Source organism: Chiloscyllium plagiosum, unplaced genomic scaffold (assembly GCF_037043375.1).
Source record: "Chiloscyllium plagiosum isolate Xiang-an unplaced genomic scaffold, Cpla_swu_hap1 HiC_scaffold_32, whole genome shotgun sequence".
Taxonomy (NCBI): Eukaryota; Metazoa; Chordata; class Chondrichthyes; order Orectolobiformes; family Hemiscylliidae; genus Chiloscyllium; species Chiloscyllium plagiosum.
Window position 1 is genome coordinate 42,347,477 of NW_028270170.1, and position 24,632 is coordinate 42,372,108.

Consider the following 24,632-nt stretch of genomic DNA (forward strand, 5'->3'; position numbering starts at 1 on the left):
TGCTGGGATCCTTGGGGGGGAGGGGAAGCATCGTGGTCCACGGAAGCATTAAGCACATAGGTAGGAAAAGGGATGGGGATTTAAGGCAGAAATTCAGGATGCTAGGGTTTAAGCTTGGTGCTAGAACAAACAGAGTTGTTAACTCTGATTTGTTGCCTGTGCCACGTGTTACTATTCTGGCCTCCACAAACAGGATGGTCAACACCTGAACCAGGTACCAATATCCTGGGAGGGGAAATTTGCTGATGCTCTTTGGGAGGGTTTAAACTAATTCAGCAGGGGGATGGGAACCTAAATTGTAGTTTCAGTGTCCAGGAGATTGAGAGTAGTTGATTGGCACGGTGGCTCAGTGTTGAGCACTGCTGCCTCACAGCGCCAGGCTCCCAGGTTCAATTCCGGCCTTGGGCAACTGTCTGTGTGGAGTTTGCACATTCTCCCCGTGTCTGCGTGGGTTTCTTCTGGGTGCTCCAGTTTCCTCGCACAGTGGAAAGATGCGCAGGTCAGGTGAATTGGCCATGCTAAATTGTCCATAGTGTCAGGTGCATTAGCCAGAGGGGGTTGGGTTACTCTTCGGAGGGTTGGCCTGGACTTGGGAGGGGGAGATCTAATCTTATCTCATCTAATCTAGTGAGGTCAGAAATATGGTTTCAAGCCGTAAGATTGCACAGACAAGCAGGAAGGTGCTTTGAAGTGTGTCTACTTCAATGCCAGAGGGATGTGGTATAAGATGGCTGAACTTGCAGCATGGGTTCGTACCTCTGGCTTCGATGTTAGGCCATTTCGGAGACATGGTTGAGCAGGGACAATAATGGTTTTTGCAGATTCTGGGATTTAGATTTTTCAGTAGGAACAGAGAAAGTGTTCAAAGAAGAGGAGGTGTCGCATTGTTAGTCGAGGACAGTATTACGGGGCAGAAAGGACGTTTGAGAACTTGTCTATTGAGAGAGTATGGGCTGAGGTTAGAAACAGGAAAGGAGACGTTACTGAGATGTAGAGGAAAGGATTGCAAAGATGATTCTGGATAGGAGCAAGAGGAACAGGGTAGTTGTTATGGGGGTTTTAACTTTCCAAATATTGACTGGAAATGCTGCAGTTCGAGTACTTTAGATGGGTCAGTTTTTGTCTAATGTGTGCAGAGTGGTTTCCTGCCACAGTATGTAGATAGGACAAGAAGATGCAAAGCCACACTAGATTTTGTACAGAGTAATGAACCCAGCCAGATGTTAAATTTGGAGATAGTTGAGCACTTCGGTGATAGTGACCACAATTTAGTTATGTTTACTTTAGCTACAGAAGGGGATAGGCATATACAGCAGGGCAAGACTTGTAACTGGGGAAAAGGCAATTATGGTGTGATTAGAGAGGAATTAGGATGCATAGGATGGGGAAGGAAACTTCAGGGGATGGGCACAATTGAAATGTGCAGTTTATTCAAGGAACAGCTACTGCGTGTCCTTGATAAGTATGTATCTGTCAGGCAGGGTCGAGTCAGGGAGGCGTGGTTTACTAAGGAAGTTGAATCTCGTCAAGAAAAAGAAGAAAGCTTATGTTAGGATGTGATGTGAAGGCTCGGTCAGGGCGCTTGAGAGTTAGAAGCTCGGCAGGAAAGACCTAAAGAGAGAACTACAAATAGCCAGGAGGGGTCATGAGAAGTCATTGGCAGATAGAATCAAGGAAAACCCTAAAGCTTTTTCTAGGTATATCAAGGACAATAGTGGGAAGTTTTGTGTGGAGTCCGAGGAGTCACACTGAAAAAAAATAATATTGTCGTGGAGAATACAGAGATACTGGCTACTACACTAGATGGGATTGAGGTTCACAAGGAGGAGGTGGTAGCAATTTTGCAAGTGTGAAAATAGATACGATTCCTGATGAAGGGCTTTTGCCCGAAACATCGATTTTCCTGCTCCTTGGATGCTGCCTGACCTGCTGTGCTTTTCCAGCACCACTCTAATCTAGACTGTGAAAATAGATAAGTCCGTTGGGCCGGATGGGATTTATCCTAGGATTCTAGGATAAAGCCTTTGGCTTTGATCTTTATGTTGTCATTGTCTGCAGAAATAGTGCCAGAGTAGAGGGTAACAAATGTCCCCTTGTTCAGGAAGGGGAGTAGAGACAACCTGGTAATTATGTTTAGTTATGTTTACTTATAGATCAGTGAACCTTACTCCGGTTGTGGGTAAAGTGTTGGAAAAGATTATAAGAAATGGGATTTATAATCATCTGGAAAGGAATAAGTTGATTCGGGATAGTCAACATGGTTTTGTGAAGGGTAGATCATGCCTCTCAAACCTTATTGAGTTTTTGAGAAGGTGACCAAACAGGTGGATGAGGATAAAGCACTTGATATGGTGTATGTGGATTTCACTGAGGCGTTTGATAGGGTTCCCCATGATAGGCTATTGCACAAAATACTGTGGCATGGGATTAAGGGTGATTTAGTGGTTTGGAACAGAACTTGGCTAGCTGAAAGAAGACAGAGGGTGGTGGTGATGGGAAATATTTATTTTGGAGTTCAGTTACTAGTGATGTACCGTGAGAATCTGTTTTGGGTCCACTGTTGTTTGTTATTTTTATATATGACCTGGGTGAGGGTGTAGAAGGATGGGTTAATAACTTTGTGGATGACAATAAGGTCGGTGGAGTTTTGGACAGTGATAATGGATGTTGCAGGTTACAGAGGGAGACAGATAAGCTGCAGAGCTGGGCTGAGAGGTGGCAAATGGAGTTTAATGTGGAAAAGTGTGAGATAATTTACTTTGGAAGGAGCAATTAGATTAAAGAGTACTGGACTAGTGGTAAGATTCTTGGTAGTGTAGATGAGCAGAGAGATCTCTGTGTTCATGTACAGAGATCCCTGAAGGTTGCCACTCTGGTTGATAGTGTTGTTAAGAAGGCATATGGTGTGTTAGCTTTTACTGGTAGAGGGATTAGGTTTTGGAGCCAGAAAGTCATTTTGCAGTTGTAAAAAAACTCTGGTGGGGCTGTACTTTCAATATTGCATACATTTCTAGTCACTGCATTATCGGAAGGGTGTGGATGCTTTGTAAAGGGTTCAGAGGTAATTTACTTGATGATGCCTGGTATGGAGGGAAGGTCTTATGAAAAAAAAGCTGAGGGACTTGAGGCTGTTTTCATTAGGTAGAAGAAGGTTGAGAGGTGACTTAATTGAGACATATATGAAAATCTGAGGGTTAGATCGGGTGGACAAGTGAGAGCCTTTTTCCTTGGATCATGATGGCTAGCGTGAGGGGGCGTAGCTTTAAATTGAGGGGTGATAGAGGTCAGAGGCAGATGTCAGAGCTAGATTCTGTACTCAGAGTAGCAGGAGCATGGAATGGCTCCCTGCAATGGTCGTAGACTTGCCAACTTTAAGGGCATTTAAATGATCATTGGATAAACCTATGGATGAAAGTGAAATCGTGTAGGATAGATAGCCTTCAAATTGGTTTCACAGGTCAGCACAACATCCAGGGCCTGTACTTTGCTGTAATGATCAATATTCCATCCAACAACTTGCCCACCACGGATCTCAGGCTCACCAGTCTATAGTTCCCTAGCTTTTCCTTACCATCCCTTTCTTAAATAGTGGCACCACATTAGTCAACCTCCAGTCTTCCAGCGCCACCTGTGACTATTGATCATATAAATACCTCAGCAAGGACCCCAGCAATAACTTCCATCAGCTTCTGACAGACTTCTTGGGTACACCTGATCAGGTCCTGGGGACTTATCCACCTTTGTGCAACTTAAGACTTCCAGAACCACTACCTCTATAATATGGACATTTTTCAAGATGTCACCATTTATTTCCCCACACACTATAACTTCCATGTTGTCCTCCATAGTAAACACTGATGCAAAATATTCGTTTAGTATCTCCTTCAGCTCCTGTGCTTCCACGTATAGCCTTCCTTGCTGATCTCGGAGGGACTTTATTCTCCCTAGTTCCCCTTTTTAGATTACTTACAGTGTGGAAACAGGCCCTTCGGCCCAACAAGTCCACTCTGACCCGTCGAAGCGCAACCCATCCAGACCCATTCCCCTGTATTTACCCATTCACCTAACACTATGGGCCATTTAGCCAGGCCAATTCACCTAACCTGCACATTTTTGGATTGTGGGAGGAAACCAGAGCATCTGGAGGAAACCCACGTAGACACGGGGAGAATGTGCAAACTCCACAGAGAGAGTCGCCTGAGGCGGGAATTGAACCCCGGGTCTCTGGTGCTGTGAGGCAGCAGTGCTAACCACTGTGCCACCATGTTGCCCATGTATTTGTAAAATCCCTTTGGATTCTCCTTAATTCTATTTGCCAAAGCTATCTCATGTCCCTGTTTTGCCCTCCTGATTTCCCTCTTAAGTATACTCCTACTGCCTTTATACTCTTCTAAGGATTCACTCGATCTATCCTGTCTATACCTGACATATGTTTCCTTTTTCATGACCAGTACCTCAATTCCTCTATGTCATCCAGCATTCCCTACACCTACCAGCCTACACCTTTCATCCTCACAGGAACATACTGTTTCTGGACTCTGTCTCATTTTTGAGGGCTTCCCATTTTCCAGCTGTCCCTTTACCTATAAGCATCTACCCCCGATGAACTTTAGAAACTTCTTGCCCAATACTGTCAAAATTGACCTTTCTCCAATTTAGAGCTTCAACTTTTAGATCTGTTCTGTCCTTTTCCATCACTATTTTAAAACTGATTGAATTATGGTCACTGGACCTAAAGTGCTTCCCTACTGACACCTCAGTCACTTGCCCTGACTTATTTCCTAAGAGTAGATCAAGTTTTGCACCTTCTCTCGTCAATCCATCCACATACTGAATCAGAAACTTTTCTTGTACCCACCTAACAAATTCCTCTCCATCTAAATCCTTAACACTATGGCAGCTCCAGTCTATGTTTGGAAAGTTAAAATCCTCTACCATAACTACCCTATTATTCTTAGAGATAACTGAAGTCTCCTTACAAGTTTGTTTCTCAATTTTCTCCTGACTATTTGAGGGGGTGGGGGGGAACTGTAATACAATCCCAATAAGGTGATTATGCTTTTCTTATTTCTCAGTTCCACCCAAATAACATCCCTGGATGTAGTCCCAGCAATATCCTCCTTAAGTACAGTCATAATGATATCTCTTATCAAAAACATCACTCCTCCTCCTCCTCCTCCTCCTCCTCCTCCTCCTCCTCCTCCTCCTCCTCCTCCTCCTCCTCTCATTCCCCCCTTTCTAGCCTTCCTCTAGCATTTGTATCCTGGAACACTAAGCTGCCAGTGCTGCCCATTCCTGAGCCACATCTTTGCAATTGCTATGATATCCCAGTCCTATGTCCCGATCCATGGCCTGAGTTCATCTGTCTTCCCTGTTAGGCCTCTTCCATTGAAATACTGAAGCTGACAGTGGCTTTGTAGAGTATACTGCAACATTGTACAAACCCCCCAAGCGGTCAGTCATTTAAAAGAAAATGACAGATGATGTTCCTAATATATCAAAAACACCATGAATGTGGCTTTAGGAAATCTTATGGTCAACATCATTCCCAGAGATAGCATGCTCAATTGATGCCCCATCCTTCATTACAAACACACAGGACATATAAACTATTTTAAAATTAGGGATTGTGTTTAAGGATAGACACGAGTTTTTTTTTCAGGGTGATTTGATAGACTTGGGAACTCAACCTCAGAAAAGTGATGCACGATGGTCCTGGAATATTTTTAACTCAAGGGAACCAAAGGTTCCTGGAGTAGATGGAGATGTTGAATTTAAAATACAAACTGATCGTCAATGATCTTATGGAATGGCAGAGAATGGAAGGAGGCAAATGGCCTATTTTTATTCTTAATTTGTATCTTTGTATGTACAATATGCATTGCAGCCACTCAACAAGTTTCATTTGACAGCATCTTCCAAAATAGTGATCTCTGCCACCAGTAGCAGATACATGGAAATACCTGCAGATTTCCCTCTTAATCTCTCACCATTGAAGTTTGAGCTGTGACAGAATATTTTCCAATGTTGGCAAGTGTGGCTTCACAAGAAGCTCAACACAGTTTGGTACAAAGCAGTCCTCTTGTTCTGTGCCCGTATGCGACTGACATGCTAGCAGTGTGTGCTGTATACAAGATGTTCTGCAGCAACTCCCCAAGGTTGCTTTGTCAGTACTTTGCAAACCTCCAACCTCTACCACCCGGAAGGACAAGCAAAACAGACACGTGAGACAGAATTTTCCCAGCCTGAACGACATGTGCTAATCAATTGGAAAATGAGAGGTGATAGGCAGAAATTAGATTCTTGACATCGAGTGAAAAAGATCCTATTTCCAAACAAGTTTTGAAGATTAGGGTAAGTCATAAGTTTCAAATGTTGGAGGAGGGAGAGGAAGTGCAACTGAAGGTATCTGTTGTAGTTGGAGAAGGCTATTGGTTGATCCTTGACACTGAAAGTAGATGCAACTTTTATCCTGAAGAAGGGCTTATGCCCGAAACGTCGATTCTCCTGTTCCTTGGATGCTGCCTGACCTGCTGCGCTTTTCCAGCAACACATTTTCAGCTCTGATCTCCAGCATCTGCAGCCCTCACTTTCTCCTCGCAACTTTTATCAAACCAGTTACTATCAGTATTCGGCAGTTAAGGTATGTTTAGTTGTAATAAATAACCCTCCGTCCCTCTTAAATGGGAAAAAGTAGTGGACCAGAGGAATAAAACTGTTCAGTGGGCTGAAGTGTGAACTGGGAGAAAGTGAGGACTGCAGATGTTGGAGATCAGAGTTGAAATGTTTGGTGCAGGAGAAGCACAGCAGGTCAGGCAGCATCGGAGGAGCAGGGGAATTGACATTTCAGGCATAATCCCTTCAGGAATGTGGATTGGGGGAAAGGGGGCTGAGAGATCAATAGGAAGGTGGAGGTGTGGGGGGAAAGTAGCTGGGGAGGCGATAAGTGGATGCAGGTGGGGGGTGATTGTGATAGGTCAGTGGGGAGAGTGGAGCAGATAAGTGGGAAGAAAAATGGACAGGTCAAGAGGGCAGTGCCGAGTTGTAAGGTTGGATCTGGGATGATTTGGGGGGGTGGGGAGATTTGGAAATTGGTGAAGTCAAGGTTGATGTCGTGTAGTTGAAGGTTCCCAAGGTGAAAGATGAGGCATTTTTCCTCCACTCATTGGTGGCTTGGATTTGGTGGTGAAGAAGGCCCAGAACTTGCATGTTGTTGGTGGAGTTCAAATGGTCAGCCACAGGGTGGTGGGGTTGTTTGATGCAACCTTGTGTGAGAGAAGGTGATGCTCCTGAGTATGGTTTCACGAAACGGAGGGAAAAAACAGAGGTATCTCTGAAAGAACAAATTGAGCAATTGTCCTCGTTACACTTAACATTCTGTTTGAGGAGCAGTCATAGTAAAGGTCAGCTAAGAGGATTTGCACTTGGCTCCACATGTACGTTAGCTCTGTTATAAAAATGTCCTTTTTTTAAACTGCCATTGCAGGGGATTACACAAACATTGCATTACTGGCCACAATCCAGTGAAAACGTAAACTCAGACAATTGACATGACATAAGCGTAGTTCTATATAAACAAGTCAAATGAGTGACATTTCAGGGAACCATTTGTCATGAACTAGGTTATTCCAGCCTTCGGAACATATGGTAATATCTTTCATCAAGTCAGTTATTTTTATGGTACAGTGCAATCTATGGTTTACTTTTGCTCCCAGTTGTTTAAATAAATTCTTTTGACCTTTCTCCTAGTCTGCTTGGTTGTTTTTCCTCTTATTTCCTGTTACATCAATTTCTGTTTTTCTCAAGCTATACTTCTAGATTGAGTGTAGTGAGTAAATGCCTACTATTTTTAATGATTAAGTATAGCAATAGCTACTCGTTATACTTACTACAGTGTGATCTTACTACAATTTCAGAATGGCAGTGCTATTAGCTGAGCTGTAGCTCCTGTTGTGATTTAATCAATGTTTGTTTTTCTAAACCCAGAAAGTCAGGGATCACATATTGAGTTGAATTGGAACTTTTTTTTGTTTTTAGTAGTCAGCAAAACTCGCATGGACGGAGGCTTTTTTTTTTAGCAATCAGAGTTGTTAAAGATGAAAAAAATATGTTTGGCATAGAGGAGAAAACTGAGCTCACTGCAAACACCTTCAGCAACTGAGATCCTTGAAACTCTGGTGGAAACGAGAAGTAGTTTTAAGGACAACATTATCTATATTGAAATTGATAAGAAAAGGTATTTGCAGCCAAAGGAAATTTACAGCATCAATTCACCAGAATGATTCCAGGCATTGGAATGTATTTGAGATTCTTCTGATACTCGAGATTTTTTCCACTGGAGAAGAGGGGGCCATGTCATGAACAAATATGGCATTGTAGATTTTGGTTAAATAAAACCAGTTTGACTCTAACTGGACTTGAAGCTAAAAAAAGTATGGTTGCTGCTAGTCACTTGACAGTCATCGGCTCTGAGCGGATTGCAAAGAGACATGATTGGACATGTAAAGACTCTTGAAATACCAGGAGTTTGCAAAGAAACAATGGAGATGTTGGTTAAAGCTTTGAAGAGAAACAGCAGGTGGAAAACTTCAAAGGGATTCTGCATAATTGATAGAATTTGCTTTGTGGAACTGTTGGTTTCTCAAAATTAACACACCATTACTTTGAACTGTGTTTTTTAAAAAAACTGGCTAAGTAAAACCAGTGTGCAGGACTCCAAACAAAAAGCTCTGAGAACCACCCTCAGGTGAGTTTCTACTGAGGGAAAACAAAATGAGAGGTGTGTGAAAGTGCTGAAACTACAGAAATAATGGCAACTAAGAAACCATCTCTCTCTCTCAAAATTTACTAGCCTATGGGGCCTACTTGTACAAGCCTTTGTAGCTGCTGCATTTGGCTGAGTTAACCTCTTCGCTTCAGCCAGGAACTTGAGCAATAAGTGCCAACAATTTACTGCAGATATTTATTGGGACTTTCCTTCTTGTCAATGTTCTTTTTGTCCTACCTGTACTTGTTTTAATTCTTGGTATCTGTGATTTTTCGTGAACAAAGTTCTGCTTTAGTTTCAAGGAAACTTTAGTAATTGTGATAATCTGTTTAAATTTGTCTCAACACAAAACTTTACTGTGGATCTACTTAATTTGAATTATTATGGTTTGAAAATGGGACTTCACGAGCTACACTTGACACACATAATCGTTCTGCCAGGGCTAAAAGGTAATTAAAGTTTTGATTTTAATTTTGCAAGATTTTAAGAGAATAATCCTGGAAAGCATATTCCTGCAAGTTTAGAAGTTGCTGCCTCATTGATTTAAAATTATTGCAATGGTGACAGAGAAGTTGGGGGAAATATTCTTACGATGCAGCACGGAACAGTAAATGGTTGATTCTATGATATTGCATCCTTTTTGGGGGGGGAAATTGGAAAAGTTTGTAATCGTGACCAGGGTTGTGGAGGTTTGAGTCATTCCAGCAGACAGCAAGTTTAGACATTCCTGGATGTCATGACTATTTACTGTGTCATAAAATTCTCTGGTACTGGATTAAATATGTTGCAGCAATTTATGATGAGAATGTGTAACCCTAACCCTATCACAGATTACAGATTTTAACTACTTGCTATGCAAATACATTCTTTCTCATGTTGCCTTAGGATCTTTTGCCAACATTTTTAACCTGCATCTTTGGCTTCTTCGCTGTAGAGTTTCGACCAAGGAATAGGTTTCTGTCGATCTATTGTGTCTCGGCATAATTTTGAAAATTTTGACTGTATCACAGATAAGTAAATGATTTGAGAGAAAGCTTGATAACAATGAATATGACTTTAGACATGTGGTTACTTAATTTCATTGTTAGACCTTGCTTAAGACTTTATATATATCGAAAGCAGTAACTACATATATAACTTGAGGTAAGATCACAATGGAGTGGATATGTTGAAAGCCAGGTAGAAGATCATGGATGAGAACAGATCATCCAAGATGGTTGTTAATTTGAGAATTAGTTACAATCCGAGAAAGTAAAGTGTATGCTCCCTTAATTAAAACGGCAGTCTGAGATACATGACTTACTAAAGGGAACCTGTTCATAAACTACTTTATATGGATATAAAAATCGAAAGCACTGAGGACGCTGAGAAACAAAAACTTAACAGAAATTGCTGGAAAAGCTCAGCAGGTCTGGCAGCATAGAGTCATAGAGATGTACAGCATGGAAACAGACCCTTTGGTCCAACTCGTCCACGCCGACCAGATATCCCAATCTAATCTAGTCCCACCTGCCAGCACCTGGCCCATATCCCTCCAAACCCTTCCTATTCATATACCCATCCAAATGCCTTTTCAATGTTGCAATTGTACTAGCCTCCACTACTTCCTCTGGTAGCTCATTCCATACATGTACCACCCTCTGCGTGAAAAAGTTGCCCCGTAGGTCTCTTTTATATTTTTCCCCTCTCACCCTAAACCTATACCTTCTAGTTCTGGACTCCCCCACCCCAGGAAAGAGACTTTATCTATTTATTCTATCCATACACTTCATGGTTTATAAACCTCTGTAAGATTACCCCTCAGCCTCTGACGCTTCAGGGAAAACAGTCCTAGCCTATTCAACCTCTCCCTTTAGCTCAAATCCTCCAACCCTAGCAACATCCTTGGAAATCTTTTCTGAACCCTTTCAGGTTTCACAACATCCTTCCGATAGGAAAGGAACCAGATTTGCATGCAATGTTCCAACAGTGGCCTAATCAATGTCTTGTACAGCTGCAACATGACCTTCCAACTCCTATACTCAATACTCTGACCAATAAAGGAAAGCATACCAAACACTGCCTTCATTATCCCATCATTGTGGGCGGCACAGTGGTTAGTACTGTTGCCTCACAGTGCCAGAGACCTGGGTTCAATTCCCACGTCAGGCAACTGTCTGTGTGAAGTTTGCACATTCTCTCCGTGTCTGCGTGGGTTTCCTCCAGGTGCTCCGGTTTCCTCCCACAGTCCAAAAATGTGCAGGTTAGGTGAATTGGCCATGCTAAATGGCCCGTAGCGTTAGTTGAAGGGGTAAATGTAGGGGAATGCGTCTGGGTGGGTTGCTCTTCGGAGGGTCGGTGTGGACTTGTTGGGCCAAAGGGCCTGTTTCCACACTGTAAGTAATCTAATCTAATTTCCCTGCAACTCCATTTTCAAGGAGTTGTGAACCTGCACTCCAAGGTCTCTTTGTTCAGCACCACTGCCCAGGACCTTACCATTAAGTGTACAGGTCCTGCTAAGATTTGCTTTCCCCAAAATGCAGCACCTCACATTTATCTAAATTAAACTCCATCTGCCACTTCTCAACCTATTGGCACATCTGATCAAGATCCCGTTGTAATCTGAGGTAATGTCCTTCTCTATCCACTACTCCTCCAATTTTGGTGTCATCTGCAAACTTAGTAACTCTACCTCTCCAAATCATTTATAAAAATGTTGAAAAGTAGTGGACCCAGCACCGATCCTTACACTTTGTGCAGTTGCTGGGTCAGGTGCCATGAGGATGATGGGAAATCCCGTGGTCTCCTCTACACTGGGAAAACAAAGTGTAGTTTGGTTGACCGCTTCACAGAATACCTGTGTTCAGTCTGCAAAAAAGATCCTGCACTTCCAGTTGCCTATCACTTCAACACACCACCATGTTCTCCCGTCAATATCTCTGTTTCAGGTTCGCTGAAGTGTCTCAGCGAAGTTCAGTGCAAGCTCAAAGTACAGCACTTCATTTTCCACCTGGGAACTCTACAGCCTTCAGTAGAGTTATGAGTGAGTGATATGTTGGTCAGAATCAAGTGAAAAATTAACCATGAAGAAAGTTACTGATTTGAAAAGGAGAAATACTGAAGGTGGAATCAGCACACCTCACAGGAAACACAACTCATTTCATTTGGAGGTGATTTAAATGTTTCAACCTCAACTGGCTGAAATCCAAGAAGAAAACAACACTGACCTCGCTTGTGGAGCTTCAGTATGCAAATGATAATGCCATTTATCCCAGAACAGAATCTTCAAGCCTCGCTTAATGCCTTCATAGAAACATACAGAAGAATTGGTCATAGTCTCAACCTCAAGACGACTGAAATATTTTATCAACCTTTCTCAGAATAAGTTCCAGTCCATCCCTGCATTCGGATCAACAGAGAAATCCTCCCAAACATGGAAGATTTTCTTCACCCGAGAAGCTACCTCTCATCTAAGGTTGATATTGATGCGGAGATTCAACATCACATCCAAACTGTAAGCATCACTTTTTGTCTAAGGATGACAGTCTTCAATGACTGTGACATCTGTTCTGGTACCAAAATCCTTGGCAGTCATCCCTCCAACCCTTCGATATCGCTTTCAGACTCGGACTACATATAGAAACCACATCAACTTCCTTGAGAAGTACCATCAATGTAGTTTGCGATAGATTCTTCTCATCAGCTGGGAGGACAGGTATACTAACATCAGAACCCTAGAAGCAACTAACAGCACCAGCATCAAGGCAATGTTCATCCGTAATCAACTCTACTGCGCCAGCCACAAGCTTAGGAGGTTGACTGCCAAAGCAAATCATCATCATCCAGGTCACGAATGATACTTGAATCAGAGGAGCTCAAAGGAGATGTTTCAAAGACTTTCTGAAGGCTTCCCTCAGAAATGCAACATAGATATCAACACATTACAGGCCCTCATTCAGAAGAAACCGACTTACAGGAGAATTCTGCATGAAGGGATACAATTCTTTAAGAACCTCTGGTGTCAAGAGCAAGTACAGAAAAGGAGCTGAAGAAAAGGGCCTGTACAGCGCTGTCATGGGCGAAGTTGTATTAGTCTAAGTATTAGTCTAGTTCAAGCTGTCTAACCAATTTCTGTAACAGAGACATGCTTATCATCCTTTATAAACTATGGCTCATTACAGTTACAAGTACTAGCCCAGATATTTCACTGGGGAGAAAGTGATGCTGGAGATCAGAGTCGAGAGTGTGTTGCTGGAAAAGCACAACAGGTCAGGCAGCATCCGAGGAGCACGAGAATCAACATTTCGGGCTGGAACCCTTCAAAGATATTCCAATGGTTAGAGTCGTTACAGCTGCGTAGGGTGGAATTGCACTTTGGAATTCTGCTAGTACAGCCTCATTCTCATAAATTATGTGGGTGCATCAATCTTCATATTTCCCTGTGACACAGGTGTGAATTTCTGGTGTTTTCACTAATAACCACTTTAAGGCAGTTTCTAAAAAAAATGTTGCTGAAACTTGGACATTACTGGTAGACCAACATTTATTGCCCATTCCTAATTGTTCTTGAGATTATGAATTGCCGTGTTGAACACCTTGTGGTGTAAGTGAAGTGATTTATATATTTTAACTCATACTTTGATCAGGAGTATTTCATTGATAACTTTTGTCCAGTGAGTTCAGGCTAGTCAATCCCGCAAACGTTTAAATCTTGTTTATGGGAGTCACAAAGCCACCTCACTACAAAAGAGTCTGCTTTTCTTCTTATTACTTTCTTCCAAATAGCCTGTTAATTGTAATTATTATTAATATGCAATAAGCCTCCCAGATACTTTAAGGTTCTGGGACTTCTCTCTCTGGAATATATAATTCTCCACTTAAGGAGTCTAGAGTGTGTAGGGTTTGTTTCATTTGTAACCGAAAAGCATTCATGAACCAATCTACAAATTTTACTATTTTGTTAACAAAAGTTCACCATCAATACACTTTGAGTGGCTATGTATACTATTACGCCATAACTACACAAATATGCAATACCAGCTCTAATATGATCTAGTATGAAATTATTTACAATTATTCTAGAATATCAAAGAACATCTAGGGATAACTGAGAATAGAACATCTACAACTATTGAAGAATAGAATGTCTATCAACATTTAGAGTAAACTTTTATCTTAAAGTGCCAAATGAGAAAGGTATCATCTACCAATAAGAGAAAATATTTCTCACTAGATATTGTCACCTAAGTATACTCTCAGTGCTCTTTGGAAGGGAATATCAAGATTTTGACCCAGTGACCATTGAGGAATAAAGATAGAGTTCCACGTCAGGAGGAGCTGTGGCTTGGAGGGGAACTTGAAGTGATGGTGTTCTCTTGCAGCAGCTGCCCTTTTCCTTCTAGGTGATAGAGGTTGTGGGTTTGCAGTATGCTATTGAAGGAACCTGGGTGAATTGCTGCAGTACATTCTGTAGATGGTAGATTTTGCAGCCACAATGCATGAGTAGTGGAGAGTGTGATTGTTAAATGTGTCAATCAAGTGGACCTTTTTTTTAAACCCTGGCTGGCATTAAGAATCCTCATTGTTGTTGTAGCTGCCCTCATCCAAGCATGTTGAAAATATTGTCTCTCATGTGTTTTATAGGTGATAGATAGGCATTGGAGAAAAGGAGGTGATTTGCTTGCTGCAGAATTCCTAACCGTTGACCTGTTCTTTGTCTACGTTATTAATATAGCTGGTCCAGTTCAGTTTCTGGTTAATGGTAATCCCAGAATATTGGTGTTGGAACATTTAACGATTGTACTGTCATTGAACATCATAGGGAGATGGTTAGAATCTCTCTTGCTTGAGATGATCATTGCTTAGCACTTGTGGAAATTTTACTTGCCATTTATCATCTCATGCCTGAGTGTTGTTGAAGTGTTGTTCCATGGTGCATTGTGGTGGCACAGTGGCCCAGTGGTTAGCACCGCTGCCTCACAGTGCCAAGGACCCGGGTTCAATTCCACCCTCAGGTGACTGACTGTGTGATGTTTGCACATTCTCCACGTGTGTGTTGGTTTCCACCGGCTACTCTGGTTTCCTCCCACGGTTCAAAGATGTTCAAGTTAGGCAGATTGGCCATGCTAAATTACCTGTAGTGTTCAGGGATGTGTAGGCTCTGAGGGTTAGCCATGGGAAATATGAGCATAGAGGGATGGGTCTGGGTGGGATGCTGTTTGGTGTGGGCCTGTTTCCACACTGTAGAGATTCTATGATTCAGATGGACACCGAATGCTTCAACATCTGAGCTGTGTAAATGGTCTTGAACACTGTACAATCATTAGTGAACGTTTCCACTTCTGACCTTCTGTTGGCGGGAGATCCATTAATGGAGCAAATGAAGATCATTAGGCGTAGAACATTATCTTGAGGAACTCAGAATGTGATGTCCTGGAGCTGAGATGACTGACCTACAACCAGAACTATCGTCCTTTGTGCTAGATATGATATAGAACATAGAAAAATACAGCGCAGTACAGGCCCTTTGGCCCTCGATGTTGCGTCGATCCAAGCCCACCTAACCTACACTAGTCCACTATCCTCCATATGCCTATCCAATGCCCGTTTAAATGCCCATTAAGAGGGAGAGTCCACCACTGCTTCTGGCAGGGCATTCCATGAACTCACGACTCGCTGAGTAAAGAATCTACCCCTAACATCTGTCCTATACCTACCACCCCTTAATTTAAAGCTATGCCCCCTCGTAATAGCTGACTCCATACGTGGAAAAATGTTCTCATGGTCAACCCTATCTAAACCCCTAATCATCTTGTACACTTCTTTTCTCCAATGAAAACAGCCCCAAGTGCCTCAGCCTTTCCTCATACGATCTTCCTACCATATATGACTCCAACCTGTGGAGAATTTCCTCTTGATTCCCATTGGCTCCTTGATACTATACTCAGTCAAATGCTGCTTTGATGTCAAGGAAAGCCACTCTCATTACCTCTCTTGCGTTCAACTCTGTTGTTCATGTTTGGACCAGCACTGAGTACCCGTGGTTGGAACTCAAACTGAGTGGCTGAGAGTTTTACTGTTACTACTACTGCGTTACTGTATTTGTTTCATTGGTTCTTACTGAAGCATGATAGTGGCATTGGGGTTTGTCCTCTGTGGCAACTTATATATCTTATCGGCAGCTGTCCACAAACTTCTAGCTTCTAATCTCATATATTTTATTTTCTAAGATTAATTTTACTGGTAAGGAGAGCTAATGGTTGCTTCATTAGTAAAACACAAGAAATAAAAGCATTCCTCTAATTACCACAGAGATTAAGAAAAGGTGTGACTTCCACCAACACTGTGCCTCCGAGTGTCCCATTTGTCAGAAGAACTTGATACTTCCTGATGTTAATCATCAGTTTTGAAGCAAGCTATCGCAAAGAGGTCAGCTGCACTTGAAATTACATTCAAGAGTGTGGTGCTGGAAAAGCACAGCAGGTTAGGCAGCATCCGAGGAGCAGGAAAATCGGTGTTTCAGGCAAAAGCCCTTAATCAGGGATGAGGCTGGGAACCTTGGGGAAGGGGAGATAAATGGGAGGGGGATCGGGCTGGGGATAAGGTAACTGAGAGTGCAATAGGAGGTGGAGGTAAAGGTGATAGGTCGGAGGGGAGGTTGGTGCAGATAGGTGGGAAGGAAGATGGATAGATGGGACAAGTCATGAAGATGGTGATGAGTTGGAAGGTTGGAACTGGAGAATGCTGGGGGGAGGGGAAATGAGAAAACCGGTGAAATCCACATTGATGCCATGGTGTTGGAGGGTCCTGAGGTGGAAAATGAGGCGTTCTGCCTCCAGGCGTTTGGTGGGAAGGGAGTGGCGATGTAGGTGGCCCAGGACCTGCATGTCGTTGGCAGAGTGGGAGGGGTAGTTGAAGTATTCAGCCACGGGGCAGTGCGGTTGGTTGGTGCGGGATGTCCTGAAGATGTTCTCTGAAGCGCTCTGCCAGTAGATGTCCTGTCTCCCCAATACAGAAGAGACCACATCAGGAGCAAAGGATACAATAAATGATGTGAGGAAATGCAGGTGAAACTTTGATGGATGTGGAAGGCTCCTTTGAGGTCTTGGATGGAGATGAGGGGGGGGGGCGGGAGGTGGATGTGGGCGCAGGTTTTGCAATTCCTGCGTTGGCAGGGGAAGGTGCTGGGAGGAGGGTTGATTTTGGTGGGCAGTGGACCTGACGAGGTCAACTTCCCCTCCCACTCTGCTGAGGACATGCAGATCCTGGGCCTTCTCCATCGCCACTCCCTTTCCACCCAAGGCCTGGAGGAAGAACGCCTGATCTTCCACCTTGGGGCCCTCCAACCCCATGGCATCAATGTGGATTTCACCAGTTTTCTCCCACCTTACCCTAGTTCCAACCTTCCAACTCAACACTGACCTCTTGACCTGTCCCAGCTGTCCATCTTCCTTCCTGCACCACCCTCCCCTCCGACCTATTACCTTTACACCCATCTCCATCCACCTATTGCACTCTCAGCTACCTTACCTCCAGCCCCAAACCCCTCCCATTTATCTCTCCACTCCCAAGGCTCCCAGCCTCATTCCTTATGAGGGGCTTTTGCCCGAAACGTCGATTTTTCAACTCCTCTGACACTGCCTGACCTGCTGTGCTTTTCTAGCACCACACTTTTGACTCTAATCTCCAGCATCTGCAGTACTCACTTTCACCTTTGAATCACATTGCTTACTTTCTTTTACCCCCCATCTCTTAATTTTAACAAAGGATTTACTAAAATGTGTATAGTCACAACCTGTTTATGACTTGTACAATGCCTTATGTCTGGGCCTAAAAGATAATGGCTTTACAACTTAATTGCTAATAAGCCCGTATTCATTGTTTACTTCCCAGCTCTTAGTTTCGAAGACAGAAAGTCTGAACAACCTACAACACCTTGAGGTTGGACCAGGCTAGATGTGGTCACTGGCCGTGTAAGTGGAACAAATAATATTGTGACTATAGATCTGGTGGCATTGCAACTATTCATGCTGTGTCAACTGGAGCCAAAGATGGAATATTAACCTCTGTGTCGATGTATAAATCGATCAGAGAAAGCAATTGAGGCAGCTACCTTTAAAAACCATTTGGATGGGTACACGAATGGGAAGGGTTTACAGGGATATGGACCAAATGTGAGCAATTGGAGCTAGCTGAGTGAGCACCATGATCAGCTTGGATCATTTAGGCTGAAGGCCCTGTTTCCATGCTGCATGTTTCTATGACTCTATAACTTCTTCCCAGCCATATAAATGAGCAAATGGTATTCATACCTGAACTCTGTGTTGTTCGGGAACTCTCCAGCAGCTTGTAGTGAATTTCCATTACAAATTTTGAAGACAAACCATTACTCCTGCAGTTTTACAGTGCACTGTGTTCCTATAACTCCATATCTCATTTTTCCTCCATGGTGACAGAGATTACTTTAGAAGTCTGAGTTATCTCCCTCTTCCACTTCATGTTGTCTAACTTCTAAGGCAAAATGTTCTCTTTAAATGTCCCAGTTTTGCAAAATACTTAAATGATTCCAATTAGTGGAGCTCAAATTTGTTCAGATAGTGTGTGTCTCTGGAAGCACATTATAGATTATTACTTTTATTGAGTCTATTTATCGTTGGATATCTTGCTTTCTCAAACAGCTTTTGTATCTCTGCTATCTGTTGCCAAGCATTCTTAATCTGAAGTTTAGACATTAATTGTTGTTATTGGACTTATCCCCAAGATATGGCATTTGTTTTTTGTCTGTGTCATCTACTTCTGGGTAGAAAAATCATCTACTGTCTGACTAAATTTGTATCCTCACCATAGGTGACAGCTGCCAGTTCTTGACGAAAGAATTTGTAGAAAAATTAACCCAAAAGTGGCAGGTTTACTGCAGTTCTCTTGTCTGCTCTTTATCTACATCAGTCTAAAGTTGTGCTGAGATGTCTGACATGTCTGGCTAAATATTTATTTTTTTTTGTCAAGGTGTGTCCAATACTGAGAACGACTGTGCTTTTGAGCCAGATTACACTGTGCCGAACCTCCCAGTTTCTGAAGGAATGCAGCACATACGGATAATGGAAGGGATGTCCCGCTCTCTCCCCTCCTCCCCTCTGCTCACACACCAATCTATTAGTGTCCGCCTTCAACCTGTAAAGAAAATAACAGGTAAAATGTCAGTTTATTATGAATGCAAGGAAACAAACATGCAATTTGAAACGGTAAAGTTGCTTCATATAGGAATTGAGTAATATCTGTACTGTATCCATTTAAAAATGATTTCTGTTAATAACAAGTTGGCAAATAGTAACTGGTCTTATTTGCACAAGCATGGCATTCAATTCATTTGTAACATACTTTTTTGAGACAATAGTTAAGGAAATATTTCCCACAATTGATTACTGTTCTGTTGTATTTCATTCTCCTATTCCATCTACATTAATGTCAGTTTGGCAGTTGGCCAAAAAGTTTGCTTATTAAATATTTACATAAACATTAAAAAGCTTGCATTTGTATAGTGCCCTTAACCACTGGATTCCTTCCATATCACTTTAAAGCCGATGAATTATTCTTTTGAGTTGTAGTTACTGTTGCATTGTAAGTAATATTTTACATGTAAGAGCCATGTACAAACATTTTTATTAATAATTATTTATGACATTGAAAGAAGATCGTGGTTAAGTTCAAACCAGTCCACATTGGAATCTGCAACACATGTTCCTGACCAGCATTAGAGTCATAATCTGTAGTATGTGAATATGATATGTATTTCTCATTAAAAGCTCTGTAAATATCTCAATATAGTGGTAACTATTTTGAATGTTGATTTCAAATTACATGCTGTTTGTCACTCATACTTGAGATATGTTGCTGTTCTCAGTTGAGTAATTAGATGCAGTATTACTTAGTCAAATGGGATTCTATTTTGAGGCAGTAACACAACATATGTGCAACCTGGAGCACTTGGGCAAGAAGAACTGATTTGAGTGTATGCATAGCTTTTTCAAGGCTACACAATGCCTGATTAATCTAGTTTGTTTTTGAGGAGGCCAAATGGAAAATGTCATAAATTTTGTCCATTGCCTTCCTTGAAGGAATTTGACAAAGTTCTTCAGAAGCGGTTATTATCAAAAGTGAAATAGCCCAGAATTGGAGGTGTTACTGCCTCAAAATAGAATCCCACTTGACTGAGTAATACTGCACCTAATTACTTAATTGAGAACAGCAATATTTCCCAAGAATGAGTGACGAACAGCATGAAATTTGAAATCAACATTCAAAATAGTCAGTAAGTCATTGTGAGATAGGGGACAGAATAGGGATCAGGAGAATAGTCTGTGACTAGTGGAATGTTTAAAGTGATTTGCTCCAGTCATCCACTTTGGAACTGAGAAGCACAAATCACAATGTTTTTGTAATGCTAATAGATTTGAAGTTGTGGTGGAGCAGTGGGATTTGTGTGGCAGTGTGCAAGGATCAGAAATAGCACACAGCCCAGGTAGAAATGGTAATGAAAACACCTAATAAAGTTAGGACAGGTTGCATAATTTTGGCTAATCATCCTTTTTTGTTAAGAAGGTTTGAGAGTGATCTAATTTGAACTCGCAGATACACAGGGGAAGAAAAAAAATCAGTGGTGAAGCATAACTTTAAAATTAAAGTTTAGTTCAATTATGAGTGTAATCAAGATATAATTTTTCAAGTAGTGTACAGCTTGAACTGTCTCCTTTAAAGGCTGAAAATGCTGAGCTAATTGATACTTTGAAGACTGAAATTAGCAGATTTTTATTAGTTACTCTTGGGCTATACAGCTTGGTTGGGCATAGGATCGGGGAAGGTAGAGTAGAATTGAGGCGCAGATCTATCATCTAATTAAGTGTCATAACAAGCTTGAAGCTGAATGCCCTACTCTTGTTCCTATGTTAGGTTAAAGCCTATTCTTAGACAGACTTGGTTTACATTTACTCACGGTACAAACTACATTTTAACTCGATACAATTAAAACTGTAAGAGTATGAAGTAAGAGACAGATAATGCTGTTGAATGATATTATAAATTCTTCTCGTGATACGTGTGTCAGTTTAAACATCAGATGATTTGGGGACGGGTTTTTGACCTTCACACATTAGCCAAATGACAGATAGGTGCAAAATCTTTTGGTTATGTCAAGAAAAGTGTGATATCTTCCCTTTAGTCTTAATAAGGGTCTAATCCAAGTGTGACATGTGAAACCTCCCCAGAAGGGTGAAGGTTTCCTTTATGTTGTATGATATGATTATGTCTGAAGTTTAGAGTGTTCATACATGCCCTGTCAGTGACAGCTGCTTCTTTCTGATGACATAACCTTATATGGAACGTATCCTGACTAAGACCATTAAATTGTCTGGCAGATAACAGATTATTGATCTAATTTTCCTGCTCATTTGTTCTGGTTTCATTGTTGCAATTTACCTGAAATTGGTGTAAGGGCAGCAAAGTTGTGGAATTTTAAGCTCTAATTGTGTTAAGCACAAACCACATTTCTGAGCTCTCTCTTATTCTAGTTTTAAAAACATATCACTTTGGTGGATGTCCTTCCAAGCCACAAAATTAACATGCCCTCAAGATGAATTAATCACAGTCTTAACTTTTGGCTAATTGTATTGTTATTGGCTTTCATAGTTGCTCTAAGGATTAGGTTTTAATTATCCATTTCACATGTTTATTTGTGTATGAGAAAATTAGTAAAAATGAACATCAGCTCTTTGAGCCTGTTCCACCCAGTCACATGAGTCTGATTTTAACCAAGCATACTTAAATTGTCTTCTATGTCTTCTCTCACTCACCTGCAGCAACAGTGTTTACCCATGTCCTCTTCTCCTTGAGACTCCACTTCTCTAGCTGCCCTGTCCTGTCTCAGCACCTCAAACTCCATCATGCAGAAAAAGAAGAAAACAGGACAGAAGCAAGGCCATCGGCCCTCCAGTTAAGGATCTGTATCCCTCTATTCCCTTCCTATTCATGCATTTGTCCAGGTGTATTTTGAATGCTGCAAATGTGACTGTGCCCTCCACCTCCTCTGGCAGTGTGTTCCAGGTGCACCACTCTTTGTGTGAAAATCTTGCCTCACACTTGTCTTCTGACACACTCACACTCATGTTCACGCACACATACCCACATACACACACATACCCGCACACATGCACTTACGCACATGGAGGATCTGCACACCCAGATCCCTCTTCATATCAAGACTTTCAAGGGTTCTATCATTCACTGTATAATTTCCATCTGTACTTCACCTTCCAAAATGCATCACCTCACATTTGTCTGGATTAAGCTCCATCTGTCATTTTTCTGCCCATTCCTCCAACAGATCTATATCCTGCTGACAATCCTCCTCACTTCCTGTTCCACCAATCTTTGCTTCTCCGCAAATCTAGATCAGCTACATTTTTGTCCAAATCACTTGTGTGACTGAGGCTTGGCCAAACGTTTTCCTGTCATTTCTTAACTTACACCTGCGTACCAAAGAAACCAACTACCTCAACTCCTTGGTTTGCTCAGCTAACTTCCCCATTCATGCTCTGTCATTCGTTTTCTAGTCTTTAAAATGCCTTGGCACATTTCGCAACATAATAATTGGCTTATGATTGATTTTAGATTTGTTCTGCAGGATTGATAGTGTTTCTGAAGAAATACTGTGAAGGCTGAGGTCTGAAATTCTCTTCATTGAACAATGATGTGGAGGTGCTGGTGTTGGACTGGGATGGACAAATCAAATAACACAACACCAGGTTATAGTCCAGCAGGTTTTATTTGGAGGTACAAGTTGCTCCTTCATCAGGTAGCTACTGGGGCAAGATCATGGGACAGAGAACTTCTAGTAACAGATGTATTGAACAAATCTAGATTGCTGTTAAGGCTTAATCACTTAGAATGGACTGCAGGTTTCTGTTCATTAATATGTAAATCCCAGAACTTCTTTCAAATTATGTTCCTGAGATAACTTAAGGTTTTATCAAAAAGTGACATCTCAACTCAAACAATGCATTAAAGATGTGAGGTTAGAGTCGGTCTGTATTCCAAACTTGAGTCAGACTGGTTGTTTCCAAAGTAGGAATTTATAAAATGTCACATGGACTGTCTGCCTACAGATTGCGCACTTTTGAACAAAATAGAATGTATCTACAAATATAAATCTGCAAATGCATTTTCACTCCATAGCTTGTGTGTGTGTGTATGCGTGCGTGTGCTTGATAAAGTGTGTGCACTAGTGTGAGATGGTGTGTGTGTGTGAGTATGTTTGAGAGAGAATGTGTGTATGAGAGGGTCTGCGTGCATGTATAAGAGTGTGTGTGAGAGTTTATAACATTGTGTGGTCATGAACCCAAGATCCCGGTTGACGCTATCCTCATGGACTTGGCTATCAGCCTCTACTCAACAACTGTGTTGTTGCTTATCCCAAAGTCCACCTTGGAGGACGGTCACCCGAACATCACTAACACATTCCACCCTGACCTTGAATTCACCTGGACCATCTCTGATACCTCTCCCCTTCCTGGATCTCTCAATCTCCATTAACAGTGACTGATGCAACACTGACATTTTCTACAAACCCACCGATTCCCACAGCTACCTGGATTACACCCTGCCTACTCGTTCCTAATTCCTCTGCCTCCACCACATCTGCTCGCAGGAGGACCATTTCTACCACAGAACACACCAGATGGCAGCCTCCTTGAAAGACTGCAATTTCCTCTCCCACGTGGTTGATGATGCCCTCTTGCACATCTCATCCATTTCCTGCACCTCCGCCCTTGATCCCCACCCCTCCAACCACAGCAAGGACAGATCCTCCCGGTCCTCACCTTCCAACCTCTTCTCGCCCCCCCAACTTCCGTATACATCGCATGTCCGCCACCTAAAAATGGACCCCACTACTAGAGATAGATTTCGCCCCTATCTGCTTTCCGGAAAGACCGTTCCCTGCACGACTACCTCGTTAGGTCCACGCCACCCAACAATCCCCCCACCCACCACCTTCCCCTGCCACCGCAGGAATTACAAAACCTGCATCCTCACCTCACCCCCCCACCTCCGTCCAAGGCGCCAAAGGAGCCTTCCACATCCATCAAAGTTTCACCTGCACTTCCATATGTCATTTACTGAATCTGTCGCTCCCGATGTAGACTCCTCTACATTGGGGAGACAGGACGCCTACTTGGAGGGTGCTTCAGAGCACATCTTTGGGACATCCCGCACCAACCAACCCCACTCCCTATAGCTGAACACTTCAACTACCTTACCCCAGCCCCCCCCTTCCATTTATTTCTGCACCCCCGAGGCTCCCAGCCTGTTCTTGATGAAGGACTTTTGCTCCTCGGATGCTGCCTGACCTGCTGTGCTTTTCCAGCACCATACTCTTGACTCTAATCTCCAGCATCTGCAGTACTCACTTTTGCCTACCAAATACATTTATGACATTTTCTTCATTGAAGTCGCTGGAGTCATTGAAATGACTACACAGTGACATCAACACGTTTCATCCCACCATCAGACTTAACATGGACTACTCTTTAGCATCTGTCTCATGCTTGGACACACGCATCTCCAACAAGGACAGGCACCTCAGTACCTCACTCTACCGCAAACCCACGGATAACCTCATGATGTTGCAATTCTCCAGCTTCCACCCTAAATTTATTAAAACAACCATCCCGTATGGATGAGCCCTGAGCATACCAGGATCTGTTCAGATGAGGAGGAACACGATGGATGCCTGAAGGTGCTGAAGGACGCCCTCATAAGAACAGGGTGTGATGCTCATCTCATCGATCATCCGTTCCAACGTGCCACAGTGAGAAGCCATAATGACCTCCTCAGG

At 42.4% G+C, this 24,632-nt stretch overlaps 1 protein-coding gene across 24 annotated transcripts in view; it reads left to right on the forward strand.

Moving 5' to 3' along the window:
- The window catches only part of LOC122540026 (protein TANC2), a 1,060,344-nt gene that overhangs the window by 533,885 nt on the left and 501,827 nt on the right, over positions 1-24,632 (forward strand). For 21 of the 24 annotated variants that reach the window (XM_087977936.1, XM_087977934.1, XM_087977935.1 and 18 more), the window contains one exon: positions 18,752-18,934. The exons of the other annotated variants lie outside the window; for them this stretch is intronic. In XM_087977936.1, the coding sequence (XP_087834062.1) occupies positions 18,752-18,934 (183 nt within the window). The remainder of the gene's footprint in view (positions 1-18,751; positions 18,935-24,632) is intronic. 24 annotated transcript variants of the gene reach the window in all.